The sequence below is a fragment of the Lissotriton vulgaris genome, chromosome 11 (assembly GCF_964263255.1).
Source record: "Lissotriton vulgaris chromosome 11, aLisVul1.2, whole genome shotgun sequence".
Classification (NCBI taxonomy): domain Eukaryota; kingdom Metazoa; phylum Chordata; class Amphibia; order Caudata; family Salamandridae; genus Lissotriton; species Lissotriton vulgaris.
In genome coordinates, this window is record NC_141699.1 from 43,375,670 (window position 1) to 43,394,890 (window position 19,221).

Here is a 19,221-nt window from a genome sequence, read left to right on the forward strand (position 1 = left end):
GCAGGGGGTAAAACCTGGGCAACTGCCGCACTGAGGATTCCGTGGTAAAGGAAAGAGGCACACGAGTATCCACCACAATAGAAATAGAAGGAAAAAGAAGGAAATAATTACAGCGGCAAAGGAAAGGGCACGGTGCGAGCACTTGACCTAAGCACAACAGAGGTAAGTGAGGGAGTTGTGGTTTGTGGACTCACTGAATTCAAAGGTCTGACCCGTTGGTCTGAGCCCATAATCCGGGTGGACACTTCCAGTGGGAGTTAACTCAATATAGGGTGGCTGAGAACCTGGTGGTTGCTTTGGTCTTATAAAGGCACTAACAATGGCTCCCAGGGAAGACTAAAAATATCCAGGAGCAAAAGTCAAAGTCAAAAGAGACTTCAGCGGAACAAGGTGTCTCTGTAGAAAGCATGGAGAGCCCAGGGAGTAGACCCAAGAAAGGAATTAAGTGAAAAGGGAATGAGGACGCTAGCACAAAAAGGGGTGGCATGGCTTCCAATTCATTAAAAGAATTTGTGGGGAAGCATTTTAAAAAGGTATTCTCACCAGCAAAGTCCCCATTATAGAGGAGAGAGAGAGGTCGAACTGTGGAATGAGAATACCTCATTATTGTACGATGAACATACAATGAGTCGGTAATTTTGGCTAATCAGTCTCTTCAATCCTTATTGGGGCAAAAGGGTCCATTGTCTTCACCGCTGTCTTCATCACCACATGGGCTATTTACTCAGGACCCAGAAAATAGTTCAGAACTGACCGGAATTGAATAGTGAGGATTTAAGGACAGAAGGAGAGGTCATATCAGGCACTGAGCTAAGGGCGAAAGAGATCCAGCACGAAAACCAGAGTCCGGTAGAAAAAGAAAGCGTCAAACTGAATCAAACCTCAGGGTTGAACCTAGATCTTTCTGCAACATCAGCCTCTTCTATGATAGATTTGATGTTAATATTGCAAAGAACCCTTCTAAGGCTTTTAGAAGCTACATTTTTAAATAATGAAATCTTAAAAGTACAAAAAAAACATTTATTTAAGATCGAGGGAGTTACAAGGAATTTGAAACCAAATGCGGGCAATGGTAAGACCAGTTCTAGACCCGCAGCCTCCTGCAACAGCATGGGAGGAGGCAACGACGCTCTATCCCTCTAAGATAAACCAGGAGGTTTATATTTCAAGGTGGCCAATGAGAGTAATCAGAAGGGGCGAGATTGCTAGATATGAGTTACTCAACCGAGGGAGACACGTTGGAAGGTAGAAAAAAAAGGGCACTCCCAAACTAGCAAAAATATGTAGGGTTGCTAAGGATAACCCAAAAAAAAGCTGAGCAGGAAACCATGCTAAGTAAATCCCAAAGAGAAATAATACAGAGGAAGACCCCCAAGAAGCTAGGGGAAAATGTGCAATCCAATAATAAGCCTATGGTGCAGGAGAACCAAGCATGGTATATATCACCAACTGTGACCAAAAACCCTAATAATATTGCTTGTAATGGAGCAAGGGCACAAGTAGGTAATACAGCGGAGGCAGGATTTAGAAGGCATACCAGCCAGTCACGTATGTTACCAACTGGGGGAAGAAAGGAAGGTGTAGTGAATAAGTGGTTATATTTTGTACCTATGCAAACAGGTAAAGGTGGCAAGAAGCGGAGGAAGAGAGGGCCTTTAAATAGGGCACAACTCTTGCACTCATTCACCCAGTGCCCAAATTTGAAAGGCATAGGGACAAAAGACTTGCGACAAGTAGGATTTATGCTAAATAAGGAAGGAAAGGAGGTCACCAGGGAATTGGTTTACTCCGACCTGGTAAAGATTGCAATTCAGAAGGCGGAGAGAGAAGTACTAACGGAAGGGATACAGTTAGTACCTGAAGACGAAGTAGAAATACTTGTAGAAGGAAAAGAGCCACAAGGAAAGGTAGTAGTAGATTAGTTTTCGATGAAAATTTATCATAAAAGCATAGCAAAAAGGATCCATTTTATATCCATAATAACATTGGTTATTTAAAAACCATCATAATATAAAATAGGTTCTGAGCCATTAAAAACTACAATATATACAAGTTAAAAGTAAAAAGTTATATACAGCAGGTAATGAGAAAGCACTGTGCATATAAGCAAGAAGGAATAGAATAGCAGCTTTTACATCATTAATCCTGGCTGACATTCGTTTTACAGGTCTTTCACCCAAGAGTCCATCAAGTGTTGAAACCTATTGCATTCTTGCCTGGTACTTTGTTCGCAACAGCCAGGCGCAACCCAGAAATTTAGCTACTCCACATATTAACGTCAAGGAGGAAGTGTCAGTTTTCAGGATGCGTAATGCAGCACAGTAATCCGTAAGGCCCAACATTTTACATACTGGTTTAAGCCACTTAGCTCTGGCCCTCTGGTAAGCTGGGCATGCCAGAAAAAAGTGGGCAATGGGCTCAGTGGGGCGTGCACAACATGGGCAAGGTGCAGGCACTGAATTAGGCCCCTTCCATGATGCTATCACATTATTAAGTGGCAGTGTCCCTAATCTCATCTTCATATACAGGGCCCTATCCATGGAAGCCTGTACGAGGTCAAGATAGGGCTCCGATCTACAGTTGCTTTTATATTCGAAGAACCCTTCAGTAAGTTTCCCGGGTTTTGGATTGGATAGATCACGCATCTGCACCCAATCCCAGTAGGCACGCTTTAGTACCTGCTTGGGAGGTGGGGTCTGACAGACCCATGCCTTTCCAAGACCAATATCAGCCAAGAGCTGCCTAATGTCCACTATCCATTTTACCCTACTCCCTGCATCAACCGATACAAACTCATCCAGGGCAGCAGCATAGTTGCACAACTCAGTAGTCCTTAGCACCTTGGCTGCTAGAGGTTTTCCCCCTCCGGTGCTGCATTCCCAGATTTACCATTGTTCATGACGAGCTCAGCTCATCATCAGCACAGCTCAACCGTGCCTCTTGACGAGCTGAGCTCGTCATGAGCATCGAAGGGGTTAAGAGTGCCCTAAAGAGCAAGGGGCGTAGGCGTGCGATATATTGGATAGAACGCCATCCCAGATAACAAAATAAGGGCTTCAGGGGAATAGAGGTGGGAAGTGAGGTGAGATCTCTTAAGAACTTGTTCTTAGACTTAGCCAATTTGCTGGTGTTCTCCATGCCCCAGAGTTCAGCCCCATAGAGGACCGAAGGTAGTGCTTTGCCATCATAAATAGCGAGCGCCGGGGCGATTGGTCTGCTTACAGACCAATGTTGTTCTCTCACAATCACCCCAGAAACCAGTTTGTGATTTATAAGCCTCTTGGCCAGATGGAAATAGCATTTCATGTGTTTCGAGACCCGAATTTCCAAGTAATCAAAAGGAATCCACCACATCCAGGGGGGCACCGTTCAGAGTGATGTTATACTGAAACGTTTAGAGGGGTTGATGGTCAATACCAGTAAAACCAAATTAATGACTATCAACCCTTCATCGTTACAGAATGAGCTAAATCTGTTTCAAAGCTTCTGGAGGCCGCCATGTGACTTGGAAACCAACAGAGTATCGTCGGCAAACAGGAGGGTTGGTGTTTTCTCCCTCGTTAGGGTGTAGGAGCGTCTGTCGGCTCCCCATTAAGGTGATCCACCACCCCATTGATGAAAAGCAAGAACAAGGTGGGGGCCAACACGCATCCCTGGCGTACCCCCCCTACTTACCACGATCCTCTGTCAACTCCCCCTGGGAACCCCACGTGACTCTTGCATAATTGCCATTATGCATCCTTTTTAAAAAAAAACACAATCTAGAATCTGAGGGGGGATACACAGTTGCTAAACGACATGCCAGAGCTTGTCCCGTGGCACCAGGTCAAATGCGGTTTTCGGATCTATGAAGGCCAGGTAAAAACTACCTTTCCCTATGAGGACTGCCTTCCAATAGATCATGAAGAATCTAAACACCTGGTCCATGGTTCCCACCTTCTGCCTGAAGCCTGCTTGGAAGTAGGACAGGATATTTTCATCCTCTATCCAGGTTCTAATCCTCATAAGGAGGACCCCGCCAACCACCTTTTGCATCACATCGATCAAACGGATCGGTCTGTAGTTAGCAGGGTCCTCCCTATTCCCTTTCTTAAATATTGGTACCACCTCCGCGCCTTTCCAGGAGTCTGGAACAGGAAAGGATTTTTTTAAGGTGCCATGCTGGTCTAGGAAAGAGACCGGTGAGAATAATAGAGAAAGAAGTAGGTGGAAGCATGGGAAATCTTAAAATAGATGCTAACAACTCAGATATAGAAAAATGGTGGGGAAATTGGGAGTCAAGGATCCAGCCAGGCAGGCCCATCCAATAGTTAGATCGAGGAGTTTGGAGAAGAGGGTTACCTAGAAGATGTCGAATAGGTAAAGGGGACGCTGCATGGCATAAATATTGTCTCTTGGAATGTAAATGGTCTTAGAGAGCAAATAAAACAGGAAAATCTAAAGGAGCTGGCAAAAAGATCTGAGATCATTTGCATCCAGGAAACTTGGCTAAGTGGCAAGACCCCAATATTCAATGGCTTCCGTCAACTCCACCGCCCAGCAAAGAAACAAAGGTTTGGGCGCCCTGAGGGAGGAAGAATGACATTGCTTTCAACTAGAATAGTAAAGAATGTGACCCAACTTACAGTAAAATGTAAGTGGCTGCTTGTATGCAGGATATCTTTAGCGGTTACTGGCAAAAAGTATGTACATTTGGTGTACATGCAATGGGAAAGCCAGGAGGAATAGGTTGTAGAAATGGGTTATTTTAAAGAAGACATGGATTCAATCTGTGAAAAGTATGGTAAGGATATAATTTCATTGATGGGGGATTTTAATCATAAATAAAACACAGAATGCAGATGGTTGGTTCTCAGAGATATTGGAGGCTTATGATATAAACCGAGCAACCGTCCCAAACTGTCACCACAACTCGTGATACAACACTGGGAATTTATTTGGGGACCAAAAGCCTCTTCTGTCTAAATGGGAGGTCAGCCCTAGATTGCCCCGTGATGAAAACATTCAAACCAGGCACACAAAACTGCCCAATAGATTAGGTTTTTATGTCACCATGGAATTTTGCCTTAGTTAAGGGATTCGGGATATATCAAAGAGAAGGGAGTGACCATAATCCATTGGAGCTAGAGCTCTTAGAGGTCCACCTGAAGCCCAGTGACAAAGTGATCGATCAACAGATCGAGTATCCCAGGCATATTACAACAAGGCTATCAGAAGAAAACATAGCAAGAGAAAACAAGCATTTACAATGCAATGGTCTCGGCATTATTAAAGTATTAAAGGTAGAGCTATTGGCATTGCCCATGTGTTGGACCCGGCCTCATGGCGTGGTCCCCCTCCTCTCACATGGCGGGCCCTGGACGACATCGACCCCTGTCCTCCAGCCTGAAGCTACCCCCCTCCAACCTTCACGGGAGCCGCCACTCCTGGCGACCCCCGGCTCTCCCCCTCCGGAACACGGCGACCCCTACTCGCCCCACTCTGCTGGTCCGACCCCTATCCCGGGCCACCAGCTCAGGCCAGACTCCATCTTGGACCCTCCACGTCCGGGCCCCGTGGCCTCGGCCCCAGCGAAGCCCCGACATCGAGGCACCAAGATCCGACCAGGTGGTAAAACGGCCACTTGACGGATCCAGGAGGAGGAGAGTTTCGATGGCCCTCCAACCGTCCCCGGATGCCTGGTTTCGATCGCCCTCCGGCCTCCCTGGGCGCTGGCTCCACCCCTCTGCTGGGTATCTGGACACTCTCATCCCGGCCCCTCTGACCCTCCAGACGCGAGGGTCCGGACATCAAAGGACTCCAGACCTATATCTGGGGCAGCTCTGGACTGGGTCGGCAGTTGTATCCTGGAGTCGAGAGCCCCGCATGTGGAATCGCGGCTGACCCCGAGAAGAACTCGCTACTTTGAACCCTGAAACCATCTTCTGAGCCCTGCTGGCGCTGCCGCGGCCCGACCTCGCTGAAACCATCTTCGGAGCCCTGCTGACGCTGACGCGGCCCGACCTCGCTGAAACCATCTTCGGAGCCCTGCTGACGCTGCCGCGGCCCGACCTCGCTGAAACCATCTTCGGAGCCCTGCTGGCGCTGCCGCGGCCCGACCTCGCTGAAACCATCCCGGAGCTCTGCAGACGACGTTGCGGCTCGACCTTGCGGAACCCCTCAGCTCGAGGATTGAGAGCTGAGTGTAGGGTATCCTTGTGCCAGGCTGGTACTAAGACTGTCCCGCTACCCCATTCCCACAGTTACCGAGACATTAAGGATCCCTCGATCCGTTAGTACATATTGCTGAAAGAACCTGCCTTGATTGCTGATAAAGACTCTAAGAATCTATCCTTGTGTGGTGTCCATTTGTAGTGGTGTGATTGCTCGGCTGTACGATTCTTGGAGAGGAACCTCGCCAGGAAGCCTCTCAATGGCGCTCGGCCAACTCCAGAAGGAGAGGCGGGTCTCGAGGTGGTCGGCCAGACAACTTCGGCCTCCCCCTTGGATCACCTTTCTAACATTGGTGGCCGGCGGTGCGATCCGAGCCGACGCAAATCGTACGGAGAGTGACTCACCCACTACTGACAGAAACACACCACAACCATGACTACCAAGGAAACCAGACTGACCGCGGAGTTCCAGAAGGAACGGTTGGAAGACTATAACCACAAAGAATTGAAACAATTCTGCAAGGGCCTAGGCATCGCTACCACTGGACTAAGCACCAAGGACGATTTCAAGCAGGCCCTACAAACATGGGTAGAGGCAGGAGCGACGCCACCCCAGAACGAAGATAACACGATCCCAGATATGCACCCGGGAACCATCACAACCCAAGCAGAGGAAAGAAATACCAACGTAAACAGGGGCCTCTCCCACGAAGACGCCCGAGAGCGAGAAAAGAGCCGGCTCCACGAATTTGAGCTCGCCCGACTCAGTCTGGACGGAGAACTACAGCTGGCCGAGAAAAAGATAGCCCTTGAGCAAGTACGGCTGCAAGGAGACCTGGAGGAGAAACGAAGGCAGAGGGTCTTGGAGGAGAAGCAGCTCACGTTCGAGCACGAGCGTGGCTTAAAAGAACTTGAGATTAAGGCCAAAAATGGAGAGGCCAGCGCCTCAGGGAACCGGAGCCCACCTCCTCCTGCAGACACGAAGGTCCACATCCCCAAAGATGTTGTCAAAAGAATACTATAAAAACTACGACATCCAACAATGGTTTAAGGCCTACGAGGTGGCCATGACCTTGCATCGAGTACCCCAAAAGGACTGTGGTGCCGGCTTGTGGGGGAAGTTAGTCAGCGAAGGGAAAGACGCCCTGCTGGAGCTCCCAGACGCCGAGATGAACTCTTACGAACATATGAAAGCCGCCCTCCTTACTCGCTATGGACTCACCCCCGAGATGTACCGGCAGCGATTCCGAGACTGTAAGAAAATCCCCGGTACTACATGGGTGGAGTACGTGAACTTCTATAGTAGAGCCCTAGAGGGGTGGATCAAAGGCAGCCAGGTCACCACCTACGAGCAGCTGTTCAACCTCATTGTATGGGAGCACCTCTCCAACAACTGTTTTGTCGAACTCAGGCAGCATCTCCTCGACAGCAAGCTGACCGAGCCGCGTAAACTCGCCGTCGAGACCGATCGTTAGGTCAGCACCCGGGTCCCCCGTAACTCTATGGGAGACCACGGCCGAGCTCCCCAGGGGCCCCACCGTCCGCGAGGCGGCCAGAACAGGAACCGAGACTCCCCCGCGGTACCTCCCCCGACTAACACTTCGCCATCCCTGGCCAGAAGAGGGGCCCACCCAGCAAGGCCGGGGCCCCGCTCGAACGTTATCTGCCACAAATGCCGGCGACCCGGTCACTATGCCAATGACCCCAACTGCTCAATGAACCAGCGGCCCGGCACCACCGGTCCGCCAAACCGCGGCCGCCTCCCTGGGAGAGGAAAGGGGCAAAGAAGAGAACCATGACGAAGACCAGACCGAGTGGGAGCCCGCCGCCATGTCCCTGGAATGTCTAGGCGAAAGAGACATGGTCCCCCGGGCCAAGATTCCGGGCAACACTCAGAAGTACCGACAGTGGGTCATCATTAATGGGCACCGGGCCGAAGCCCTCCGCGACACTGGAGCCAGCGTGACGGCCGTCCATTGCCACTTGGTGACCCCTGACCAGATCCTGCCCAATGTGCTGTGCCCAGTACGGTCGGCGCGCTCCATCCTCATCTGAATAAAGTGAAGTGGTATTTAACAGGCTTTTAGCGCGGGTAATCATAACAATGAGAATTAAACAAGCAGGCTGCTTTAAACCGGCACCCATTAGCAGCGGGGGAGCTGGGCCTTAACTTCCAGGCAATGGACCAGCACAGGGGGGGGGGGGCACGTGCCCCAATGCATCGCTCGCCTGGCTGAAGGCCGCCATATCTCACGCAAAACTTCCCACGACTGCCAGAGCCCATTTAACACTTAGCGGGAAATTAAGCAGACCCCCAGGATATAGTGCCATGCATTGTCTTTTGTAAAAATGTTGCGATTTCTACAGAAGTGCTGATGTAAAAATCGCAGCATTTTTACAAAAGTGCTGATTTACCGGCACACCGCGACATCGCGAAATCCTGGAGGGTCTGCTTAAAGCACAGAGCTAGCTCCACTTTGGAAGAGATTCTGTTTGTAAGTACACATTAGAAACCAGTATGATTGGAGGAAATGGCTGCTTCATTCTGCACCGAGGGAAATGGAAGAGAGGCGAAGCACAGCAACTTCACAAACTGAGACTGCAGTCGTGCCGGGCTGGTGCGGACAGATGAATGTAAACTCAGCATCCATGCCCCCCTCCCCCACTCTTCTTGGAGGCAAAAAGCAGCAATTGAACATATTGATCGTGCTAGCCATTGCAGAGGGCTAGCTACCCGTCCTAAATACATGTTTGTGGGATACCAACACCACTCATTAAACAAGAAGAGAAAGGGGGATATGGAGACAGAAAGAAGGAAATAAAGAAGACGATGAGAGACAAGCACTCACCTGAGGACGACTTCTTCCGACGGCGGTTGGCCTGAAATAGCTTCAGGAAAGCAAAGCTGTTTTGGCTTTCGTTCTCTCCTCTTCCCATTGGCTGGAAGGTAAAATTCCAGCCAATCGGAATAGGAGAGAAAGAAAACAAGAAAGAAGCTTCAAAAAACGCCCCCGAAACCGAAAAAGACGGGGCTTGAACCGAGTGACGCCCCCACTCCTCCAATGGCTGGCCAGCATTTACTAGACCAGCCAATGGAAAAGAGGGGCGGGTTCCAAGCCCCCTCTAAGAAACATTAAATCTTCGGGCTCCGCCCACACTGCTTACAACAGTGCGACGGAGCCCTCGACCTAAAAAAGGAAAGATCAGAGGCAAGACTTTTCCTGCGCAGAAAGTTGCTCAAGTGTTCCCCTAAATTAAATGCAATCTACTTATATAGTGTGCTCCGAGGACGGGGACAGCCACTCATATCTCTAGAAATGGACCAGTAACCCAGTCCTGTAGAGAAAATTTGAAAAATGTCCTGAGCCCAAGTCCACATGTAACACAAAGAAGTCCAGTCAATCTTCTTTATCCACAGCGATTTTATTATTGTTGTTCGCTAAAATCTTCTGTTATCACAAATAACCTTCTCCAGATCACATATAGCCAACACGTGTTTCGTCAGTTCTGATGCCTCTGCATCTCGGACTTCATCAGGGCTATTCGAATATCCATCCACAGTCTAATTACAAAGATCACTGTAGTTCAAAGTCAAAATTCTCAATTCAGAAAAAGTGTTCCACATCAGTTTCATGTAGTCCCCATCCAGGACATAAAAGTTAACAGCCACCCCCCCTCCCCTTGTGTGCCCTCCCCCTCCCCCTCCCCTTGTGCACGCCCTAGCTCCCCCTCCCCGTGCGCTCCCCTAACCCCCTTGTGCCCCCCCTCACCTTGTGCACCCCCCTCACCTTGTGCACCCCCCTCACCTTGTGCCACCCTCACCTTGTGCACCCCCCTCCCCTTCTGCCCCCCTCACCTTGTGTCCCCCTCACCTTGTGCGCCGCCACCCTCCCCTTCTGCCCCCCTCCCCTTGTGCCCCCCCTCCCCTCACCTTGTGCACCCCCTCACCTCACCTTGTGCCCCCCCTCCCCTCACCTTGTGCACGCCCTAGCTCCCCCTCCCCGTGCGCTCCCCTAACCCCCTTGTGCACCCCCCTCACCTTGTGCCACCCTCACCTTGTGCACCCCCCTCCCCTTCTGCCCCCCTCACCTTGTGTCCCCCTCACCTTGTGCGCCGCCACCCTCCCCTTCTGCCCCCCTCCCCTTGTGCCCCCCCTCCCCTCACCTTGTGCACCCCCTCACCTCACCTTGTGCCCCCCCTCCCCTCACCTTGTGTGCCCCCCCTCACCTTGTGCGCCGCCCGCACGTTCTCCTCTCCACAGACCGCGCTCAGCCCCTGGTAGGCCGCGCTCGCCGCCCGGCGGAAGGCGTTCTGCTTCTCGGGGCTCCGGCTGCGCGCGGCCTCGCACCCGACGGAGCCGATGACCAGGACGAGCAGCAGCAGCGCCTGCGGCCGGGGGACACGCGCCATCTCCGGGCGGCGGGGCTGTTGGCGGGAACGGAAGGTCGCGGCGGGAGCTGCACCGTGAGCGCGAAACAGACGAAGGACAGCGGGCCCGCTTCTCATTCAACGCACGTAAACAGCGGCCATCTTTGTACAGGGAGCTCGACGTCCGTCGTGAAGTAAAACACACTGCTGCGTCTGCCATCTTAGTACAGGGAGCGCGACGTCGTAACGTAAAACACACTGCTGCGGCTGGTCGTCGTGAGTAGTGTGTCCGCCATCTTGGACTGTTATCTTCTAAGTGCAGTAACAGATGGTACGAGTCTAGTAAGGGAGTGAGACTTGCCGTCAGTGGCAGCCATCTTGGAAGGAGACTCGATAGCAGAGCGCACACTGGCGTTCGTAGCAGCCATCTTGGTGCGGGGATAGCGATGCGTACAGACTGTTTACACAGCTGGGGGCTCCATCTTTGTGCGGTGATAGCTAATCCCACTCTCTGTTTTACTCGAGCGTCACACCTTAGAACGTGCGTGGCGGTCCCGGGTTGTAGCAGCTACTGTCTCCAGTCACCTTATGGTTCCTAGCCATCTCTCTCTCGCTAGAACGTCTGTGCTCGTTGTCGACGTCACATCCGCTTCCGGCAGAGTTGGTGCTGCTGCCCATGCTTTGCCCATTGGAGTGAACGTGAGTTTGGGCAGGGGAGTAAGGTGAGCCTCCGGGCTCTGCAGCGGGGGCTCTATCCGCTCACCGGCCCCTCCGTGTGAGGAGAGGCCATGCCCCCCCCCCCCCCCGAGGGCTCTGCCACCATGCCCACTCATCACACCCCATGTACCCCTTGTCCCTGTGGTACCACTCTCACTGCTTCTCAGGCCTCTGTCTCTGGTCCATGCCCACTGCCAACCTCCCTTCACCCTCACCCATCACTCACTCCTAAAGGTATCCTCATCTCACCCTGTGGTACCACTCTCCCTGCTTCTCAGGCCCCTGCCTCTTGTCCATGCCCACTGCCAACCTCCCTTCACCCTCACCCATCACTCACTCTTAAAGGTGTCCTCATCTCACCCTGTGGTACCTCTCTCCCTGGTATCTCTGGTACCATGCCCACCAATTGCACCCCTCATCCCTGTGGTACCTCATTCACTGCTTTCCTGGCCTCTGTCTCTGGTACCATGGCCACTCGTCACACCCCATGCAGCCCTCGTCCCTATGGTACCACACTTCCTGCTTCTCAGGCCTCTGCATCTGGTACCACTCTCCCTTCCCTGGTCTCAGCCCTTCCCTTACTCTGGTACCATGCCCACTGCTTAACCCCCATGCTTCACTCACTCCTGCGGTGTCCTCATCTTACCTTAACGTACCACTCTCCCTTCCCCCATGGTCTATCTGCTCTCCCATGCTCCCTTCTTACCCCTTACTCTTATGCATCACTCATTCCTGAAGGTGTCCTCATCTCAACATGTGGTACGACTGTCCCTGTTTCCCTGGTCTCTCTGCCTGTCCTCTGGTACCATGTCCACTGCTAACCAACCTCCACACCGTGCATCACTCATTCCCAAAGGTGTCCTCATCTCACCCTGTGGTACGACTCTTCCTGCTTCCCTGGTCTCTCCCCTCTCTCTGGTACCATGCTTTCTTCTTACCCTCTTCTCATGCATCACTCATTCATGTGGTAAGACTCCCTGGTCCTTCTGCCCTGCTCTGTTTCTGGTACCATGGCCCCGCTAATCTCCCCTGCTTTTTTCACTCCAGCGGTGTCCTCATCTTGCCTTATGGTACCCCTCTCCCTGCCCTGCCACCATGCCCATTCTTACCTCCCTCCATCCCCATGTATTACTCATTCCTGTGGTACGACTCTCCCTTCTTCCCTGGTCTCTGCCCTGTTCTGCCTCCGGTACCATGCCTATTCTCCCCTCCTCCACCCCCATACATCACTTGTTCCTGAAGGTGTCCTCATCTCGCACTGTGGTGTCTCTCTCCATTTCACTGATGTCTCTGCCCCTGCTCTCTCTCTAGTACCATGCCTACTGCTTACCCCCATACTTCACTCACTCCTGCAGTGTCCTCATCTTACCCTATAGTACCACTCTCCCTGCCCTCCTTACCCAAGAAAACCACACTCTCCCTAAGGTTCAGTGCTCCACGGTCCCTATTTCGCCCCCCCAATACTCCTGATCTACCAAGGCCTCCTCTCAGCATAACCAATACAAAGGGGCAAAGTCCTTTTACCTGTATTCTTACTGACTCCATCCATGTAAATTGTATGACATTGCCCATGGCTGTGGTCCCCTGCCTTTATTATATTTTTTATGCATGAAGCATACTTGCAAACGTTTGTGAGGGTTCATATCTTTACCTGGAGAATGACGTGATGTAGTCATCGTACTTTTACATATGTGTGCTGCTCAAGTTTGTGCTCATCACTGTGCGAGATGCCAATGTCCATCTTGGACTTTGGAGCCTGGACATAGTCTTCCGCAGCCATCCTCAAAACCAGTTGTCTCTGTGGGTGAGGTCGCCAAGGGGTTTATTATTGCAGTAGAAGGAAGTTCTGAAGGAATGAGAACCAGATGGTTGGACAAACATTTCCAGCTGAAACTTGGAGCTCACACGAGTTTCTTGAAAGATAATTGATAATAAGGAAAGTTACCAGATCTAAATATCCATTAATGTTGCGAAACTCTATTAAAGAAATAAAAAGCCTCCGCTACTGTATGGTCTCAGGGTTGTACCCTAAATCCTGGAGGACATTTTGAGGTTAGTTCATCCCAGATAACTAAGGACTGCCAGAATTGAAAATTACCATTACTTAATTACCCAACGAAGAGGACAGTAAATTATGCTTCTGGTACCACTACAGCCCTTATAGGAGTGGGATTGGGTGGCTAATTATTTAAGTAATTACAAAGAATGCTTCTAAAGAAAGATTTGTATATATACTTTATTTTTTGATTGATTAAAAACCATTACAATTGTGAACATTTGAACAGTACAATATTAAAGAAATTCTGATAGTTTCTAAATTCAGTCTTATGGCTCATTGCGCCTTCCTAGAGCAACCGTTGTGTCTGTTTTTCAAATGTTTGAAAGTATATCAAGGCTCACTCAAAACGTTTTATCATCTTATTTTAGAGGTTTTTTTGGAAAGCATTTTTTGCCTTCATAGAGGCCTGTTTAGAAAGATTGAATGTTAGAAATTTGCAGGACTATTTAGTTTTATCATCATTTTGTAATAACCCGCTTGGGAATGCTTATTTGCTAATGATTACCCACAGTGTGCTATGAAAACATGTAACAGTTATAGTCTTCACACATACACCACAGCCGACAAGCATATATAGATTTAAGTTTGGCAGCAAAAGTGAAATATGCCTTTTTAATGTTTTGGTTGCCTTATATTCCGATTTTGCAACTCAATGAAGTTTGGAAAAACTTTGGCAGCTGTAATACAATGTGTAGACTGTGGATTTTGTGAATAGCCAAAAGAAATAAAGTTACTCAAAAGTGTAAGAATAAATTACACAAATAAAGCACTCACAAGTATAAGTTACCTTTGCGAGCAGCCGCCATATATTTGTAAGGGTTTATTAACAAGCATTTACAATGCAATGGTTTCGCCTTTGGAAAAGTTAGAGCTATTGGCATTGTAAATGACAAATTTTGTATTTATGTGTTGGTTTTGAAAACAGATAAATAAATGGCATTGTCATTTACATTGCCATTAGCTTAATGTCTCGCAAATGTGAGACCTATTGTAACCTATGGACACGAGATACTGAAAGGGCTCTAAGTGATACAACAGGTATGCTGTTGTCCGGAGGTGATCCAAAACCAGCTGCAGCAAGTCGCTGCTGGAGGCTTGCCAGTAGGAGCTAAATGGTGGCGAGGGTGAACCTACTAGCATAAACACAAACTGAGCCCGAAGTGGTCCCAAAGGTCCCAGACGTGCACCAAAGCGGACCTCAGCTTGCCTATCATGGCATGTAGAAATTGTGCTGGGAACGGCGGGTAACCAGACATGGATACTGGCACCAAGGGTGGCAAGGCGGCTGGCATGGACCCTTGAGCCAATGAAACGACTGGTAGAGTTGAATGATGGCACACCGCATGCCTGTACCACGCGGCCTCTACCATGACCCCCTCTTTACCATACATGCCTTGTCTAATACCCTCACTCACAACATTTTGCACATCTGGACGGGTCCTAATTCTCAAGTAAAACACTCCAGGATACATGATCCATCAACGCACACAACTTCTTGCACATCTGACGGGACCAAAGTCTCAGATAAAACACTCGCAACCCCTCAACGCACACCATTTCTTGCACACTTGACGGGACCAAAGTCTCAAGTAACACACTCCAGGGTACACTACCCCACACCGCACACAATGTCTTGCACTCCTGACGGGAACAAAATCTCAGGTAAAACACTCAAAGGTAGACAACCCTATAATGCACATCACTTCTTGCACAACTGACGGGACCAATGTCTCAGGTAAAACACTCTAGAGTAAACGATCCCACAGCGCACTACTTTGTGCATACCTGACGGCACCAAAGTCTCAGGTAAAACACACCAGGGTATACAACGCAACAAATTAACAGAATTCTGCATAACAAATACCCCACAACTTACAAAACTAGGGGTAAAAACTCTAGACCTCCACACAAGCGTGGCAAATACGCATATGCATGAAATTAATGATAGCATCAATAAATTAGCATGCTATAAATAACACACTCGGACAGCAAAATAAGTGTGGCATAACACCCATACGCCACCATACTGGGGAAACTAAAACTTCCACATGCAGAAGATCAGACTTGCATAAAAGAAACACATCTAGGCAGAAATTACATATGGCATGAAACAAAACATGGCAGCAGAATGCAACCAGAACTAGAAAAATACATAGCATAGCATCATCACTAAACTTATGATGGCAAAGGATAAAAGTGACCAAAACCATCTAAGTCCTCCCCCTCCCCCCTGAGCGATTTCTCACCTGAATAAAATCAGCACAATTTTACACAGTTTTTTTGCTTAAAGGTACTACAGGTTGTATCGGGTCCAATTGTTCATACCCGGCTCACTCCTTTGCTTGCCGTCCACTTTAAGAAGATAACACCAACCAGTCCTTCCCGTACGCTGCAATCACTTTAGGGTGATTCCAGTCTTTCTGTGACGTGGATATGCACCACTGCGAAGACACACCTTGGCAACACACATCACAACGCGCCTGACTGAACGCACCCTCAAATACTCGGCATGAGATCAGGAACCTTTCCACGCCCTGCCCATGACAAGCATGCCCCTCCCTTGGCAACGAACACCTCACAACAGCAGCTCAGCCACATAAATACTTTCCTGCACAGTGCAGACTCACCCTTCCATAGCTGCATCCTGGGAAACACAGACAACGTGTGTCACATCAATCAGAAGTTGCAGGTTAAACTTCACCATACGCCGTAGTGTGATGCGAACAGGCGATAAGCGACACCAATTCGAAGTACCCTGAGGTGTGACGCGCACAAGATCGACACGCGTCACACAAATACCAATCCAGGAAACTCAAGGCAAGTAACTTGCAGGCTCACGAGCTCCCAGCACGAGCCGACATCGGAGATTGACTCCCTAGCTTATACACTCTGCTTACTCTGACACGCGTCCACTGTGCAATCTTGCAGCTCGAGACGTTGAGGTGAATAACTTTGAAGGTAAAAGCAACCGCAACGGTGTACACACTCCAATTAAGTTCAAAAAGTTCAAAGAAATACCTATAGGCGTAACTCGTGTCCAAATGAGTGCACCACCAAAGTCCCTTTGGTGAATTAAGCACAGCCAGATCTGTCATGACTTTCCACAAATTTGTAAACGGCGCTGCCGGATAATTTCATGTCCATTCTCATGTAACGCTACCAGCAATCTCCTCTGCTGTGCGCTTTACGATGGCCTGTTGAATTGCCCTGGACGGCAGGCTGTCTGGTGTAATTAGACACAAGTGGGGATGTCAAGTGCCATTCTTCATTAGAGGCTTGAATCTCTGTTCATTGGAAATCTTATTAGTTTCACTGTTCACTTCCCACATCTTACACCTGTTCCTCATGCACAGTTTAATTTCCTGATCATCGCCAGTGTTGTAATGGAAGTAAGTCCAGTAGCCAGAGTGTAGCCTGTAGAAGGTGGTTTATTAAGACTCAGTTACAGTTAGTTTCAAGTTGATGGTAAGAAAGCTGTTCAGCAAGCCCCACCCGGAGCAGCCTTCTTACTGCTCAGCCCATAACTTCAACCGACCCTCCTTCCAACACAAACACTCAACATTCTACATGACCTCACACAATGTCTGTGCAGCGGGGGCTTGTAAGGTAAGGGAGGATGCCTTAAGTTACAACAATTACCTTTTGAATGGGCGGTTGAGATAAACTGGGCACCCATAGCCAATGCTGAAAAGGGCACCACACCCAATCTCCTAGTTGATGGTCTCTTGAAGTAGAGCAACTACCATAAACCTTGGTGTAAGTCTCGTCCTTCATAAGCTTCTGTGGACTGAAAGGACTCACTGACACTATGAAAATCAGCTACCAAAAACAACCCGCTGCACTGTGTGCATCGCTTGAAGCCGGTCTTCCACAGTATGCAAGAAAGAGGGAGCCACGTTTTAAGCTCATAAGAATTTCAAAGGTGAAATGAATATGCCCTTTCCCGAAAGGGGAGGCATTAAAAACTAAGCCCACGCAAAAAGGAGGAGCCCAGGCCAAACCGTGACCTGCCTTTTACCAATAGACAGAAGGAACAGAACTGGGCTAGGGCGATTGGTGGCACATTGGTTAGGGTTATTGAGCCATTAACAGACAAATGTTTAGATCCTTTACTAAAGATGATAAGTGACAGTATTTTTTGGTAAAATGCTTTTCCGTCCCCATTTGCAGTGTAATCATTCCCAACCAGTCCAGAGAGAGTGGGAGACTGTGTGTCATAGTGATTTATGCATCAGCCCTTCTGCCTCAGTTCCAACGGATGAACCGAGCATAGTTTTAGTCAAATGTCTAGAAATTATTTTGCAGGAGCAACAAAAGCACGTTGTTTTCAGACGCAGGATAATCCAAAAAGCCAATTTCCTTTCAAGAGGATTCTGAGGGAGAAGCAGCCACTTCTTATTCTGTGCATGTCTGTGGTCTGGTGGCCATGCACTGACGAGCAGCTGTTCAGTCTAATCAGAGCCCCGGCTCCACTGTCCAAGGCTTCACACATGGCGGGTCAGGACAGCAGAGGCCTCCCAGACCCATTAATTAACCTGCAGCCCGCGCTGCAGGCAGGCGGCAGGACATCTTGTCTTCATACACAAGGAGGACGCAACAGATTGCACGCACATTCAAAAGGGCCCGTGCGCGCTGCAAACAATGATCTAGGCTATTAATGATCCAGGCTATTAAAAACGGGGCACACGGAGCAGGCTTTTGTTTAAGGCCGAAGGAGGGCGAGTATCACGCTCCATTTCAAATACTTTATTTTAAGATAAATTGCGAGGTACAAAACGGATCGATTTAAATACCAAATTCCTAAAACGATTCTAAGGACATCATTGCACTTAAAATGTGATGTGCGGGCTCACATTCGCAAAAAGCTGCAAGCCGAAACGCAAATGAAAACCTGGCACCGTCCAACTTTTTGTGAAGGCGGGACACAGCGGGAGGGGGGGGGGGGGGCGGGAACGAACAGCGGATGGGGGGGCAGGAAGGCAAGAAAATTAAACCAAGCACTCACCTGGACTTCTTCCGGCGGCTTTTGGGCTTCAAATTCGGGAGTCTACCGCCTCCCGAAAACGAGCCGTCGACTGTAAGCACAGCGCGCCCTGTAGGGATTCAGGGGCGTGTTTTTCGTGGTCTCCCCTTCCCATTGGCTGGAAGGTAAAATTCCAGCCAATGGGAAGAGGAGAGGGCGGGACTTAAAAAAAGACACGGAAACGCCCCCGAATCGCGTTCCGACGGGGAAAGAATGATTGACAGCCACACTCTTCCAATGGCTAGCCTCCATTTATGGAGCTAGCCAATGGAAGACAGAGGCGGGACAAAGCCCCATACTGTCTCTAACATTAGATTTCGCCCTGGGCGGAGCACTGCTTCGCAGTCCTACGGCCAGGCCGAAACCTAAAAATGGATGCCCCAATTTAGCACCAATGAAATTAATGGATCTAACTATAACCATACATAAAGTAGTGACAATGAAAAAGATTAATTAACAATGTGTTAAAAGAATTCCAACATTGTTGATGGTATTCATTAAATTCAAGTATTAAATGATGGTTCCATTCTTTGGTAACCAACCTCTCCCTTTTAGACCCTCCCTGGCACCATAGTACCCATCTGCGTATCTTAGCAGGTCTCCCACTTGTTAGGTCTCGCCTGTCAATGCGCTTGCGAGAATATAGGGGCTTAAGGAGAGCTTAACCATCGGGCGATTTGATGCTGTGCCCGTGAAAAGCAAGCTCAATGCGCAAGCGCATTGACCTAAAAAGCGCGTGCACATGAAAGCCAGCCATCTGCCACCAGCAGCTTCACTTGAAGCTCCGCCCCCTGCTGCATCAAAGGCTTTCTTTTCGTACTTTTCAGGGCCGCGAGGCCGTGTCGCATTTCTCCTCCCCCCTCCCGACAGCAATGCCAAGAGCTTGTTCTGTTTTCTTTCTT

At 49.4% G+C, this 19,221-nt stretch overlaps 2 protein-coding genes across 2 annotated transcripts in view; one reads left to right on the forward strand and one right to left on the reverse strand.

Moving 5' to 3' along the window:
• BRI3BP (BRI3 binding protein) overlaps positions 1 to 11,153 on the reverse strand; it is a 28,832-nt gene extending 17,679 nt beyond the window's left edge. The window contains exon 1 of the mRNA XM_086942684.1: positions 10,380 to 11,153. Within this exon, the coding sequence (XP_086798810.1) occupies positions 10,380 to 10,658 (279 nt within the window). The 5' untranslated portion in view covers positions 10,659 to 11,153. The remainder of the gene's footprint in view (positions 1 to 10,379) is intronic.
• The window catches only part of DHX37 (DEAH-box helicase 37), a 308,890-nt gene continuing 300,702 nt past the window's right edge, over positions 11,034 to 19,221 (forward strand). Inside the window, exon 1 of the mRNA XM_086942683.1 lies at positions 11,034 to 11,219. The gene's annotated coding sequence lies outside the window, so the exon portion shown is untranslated. The remainder of the gene's footprint in view (positions 11,220 to 19,221) is intronic.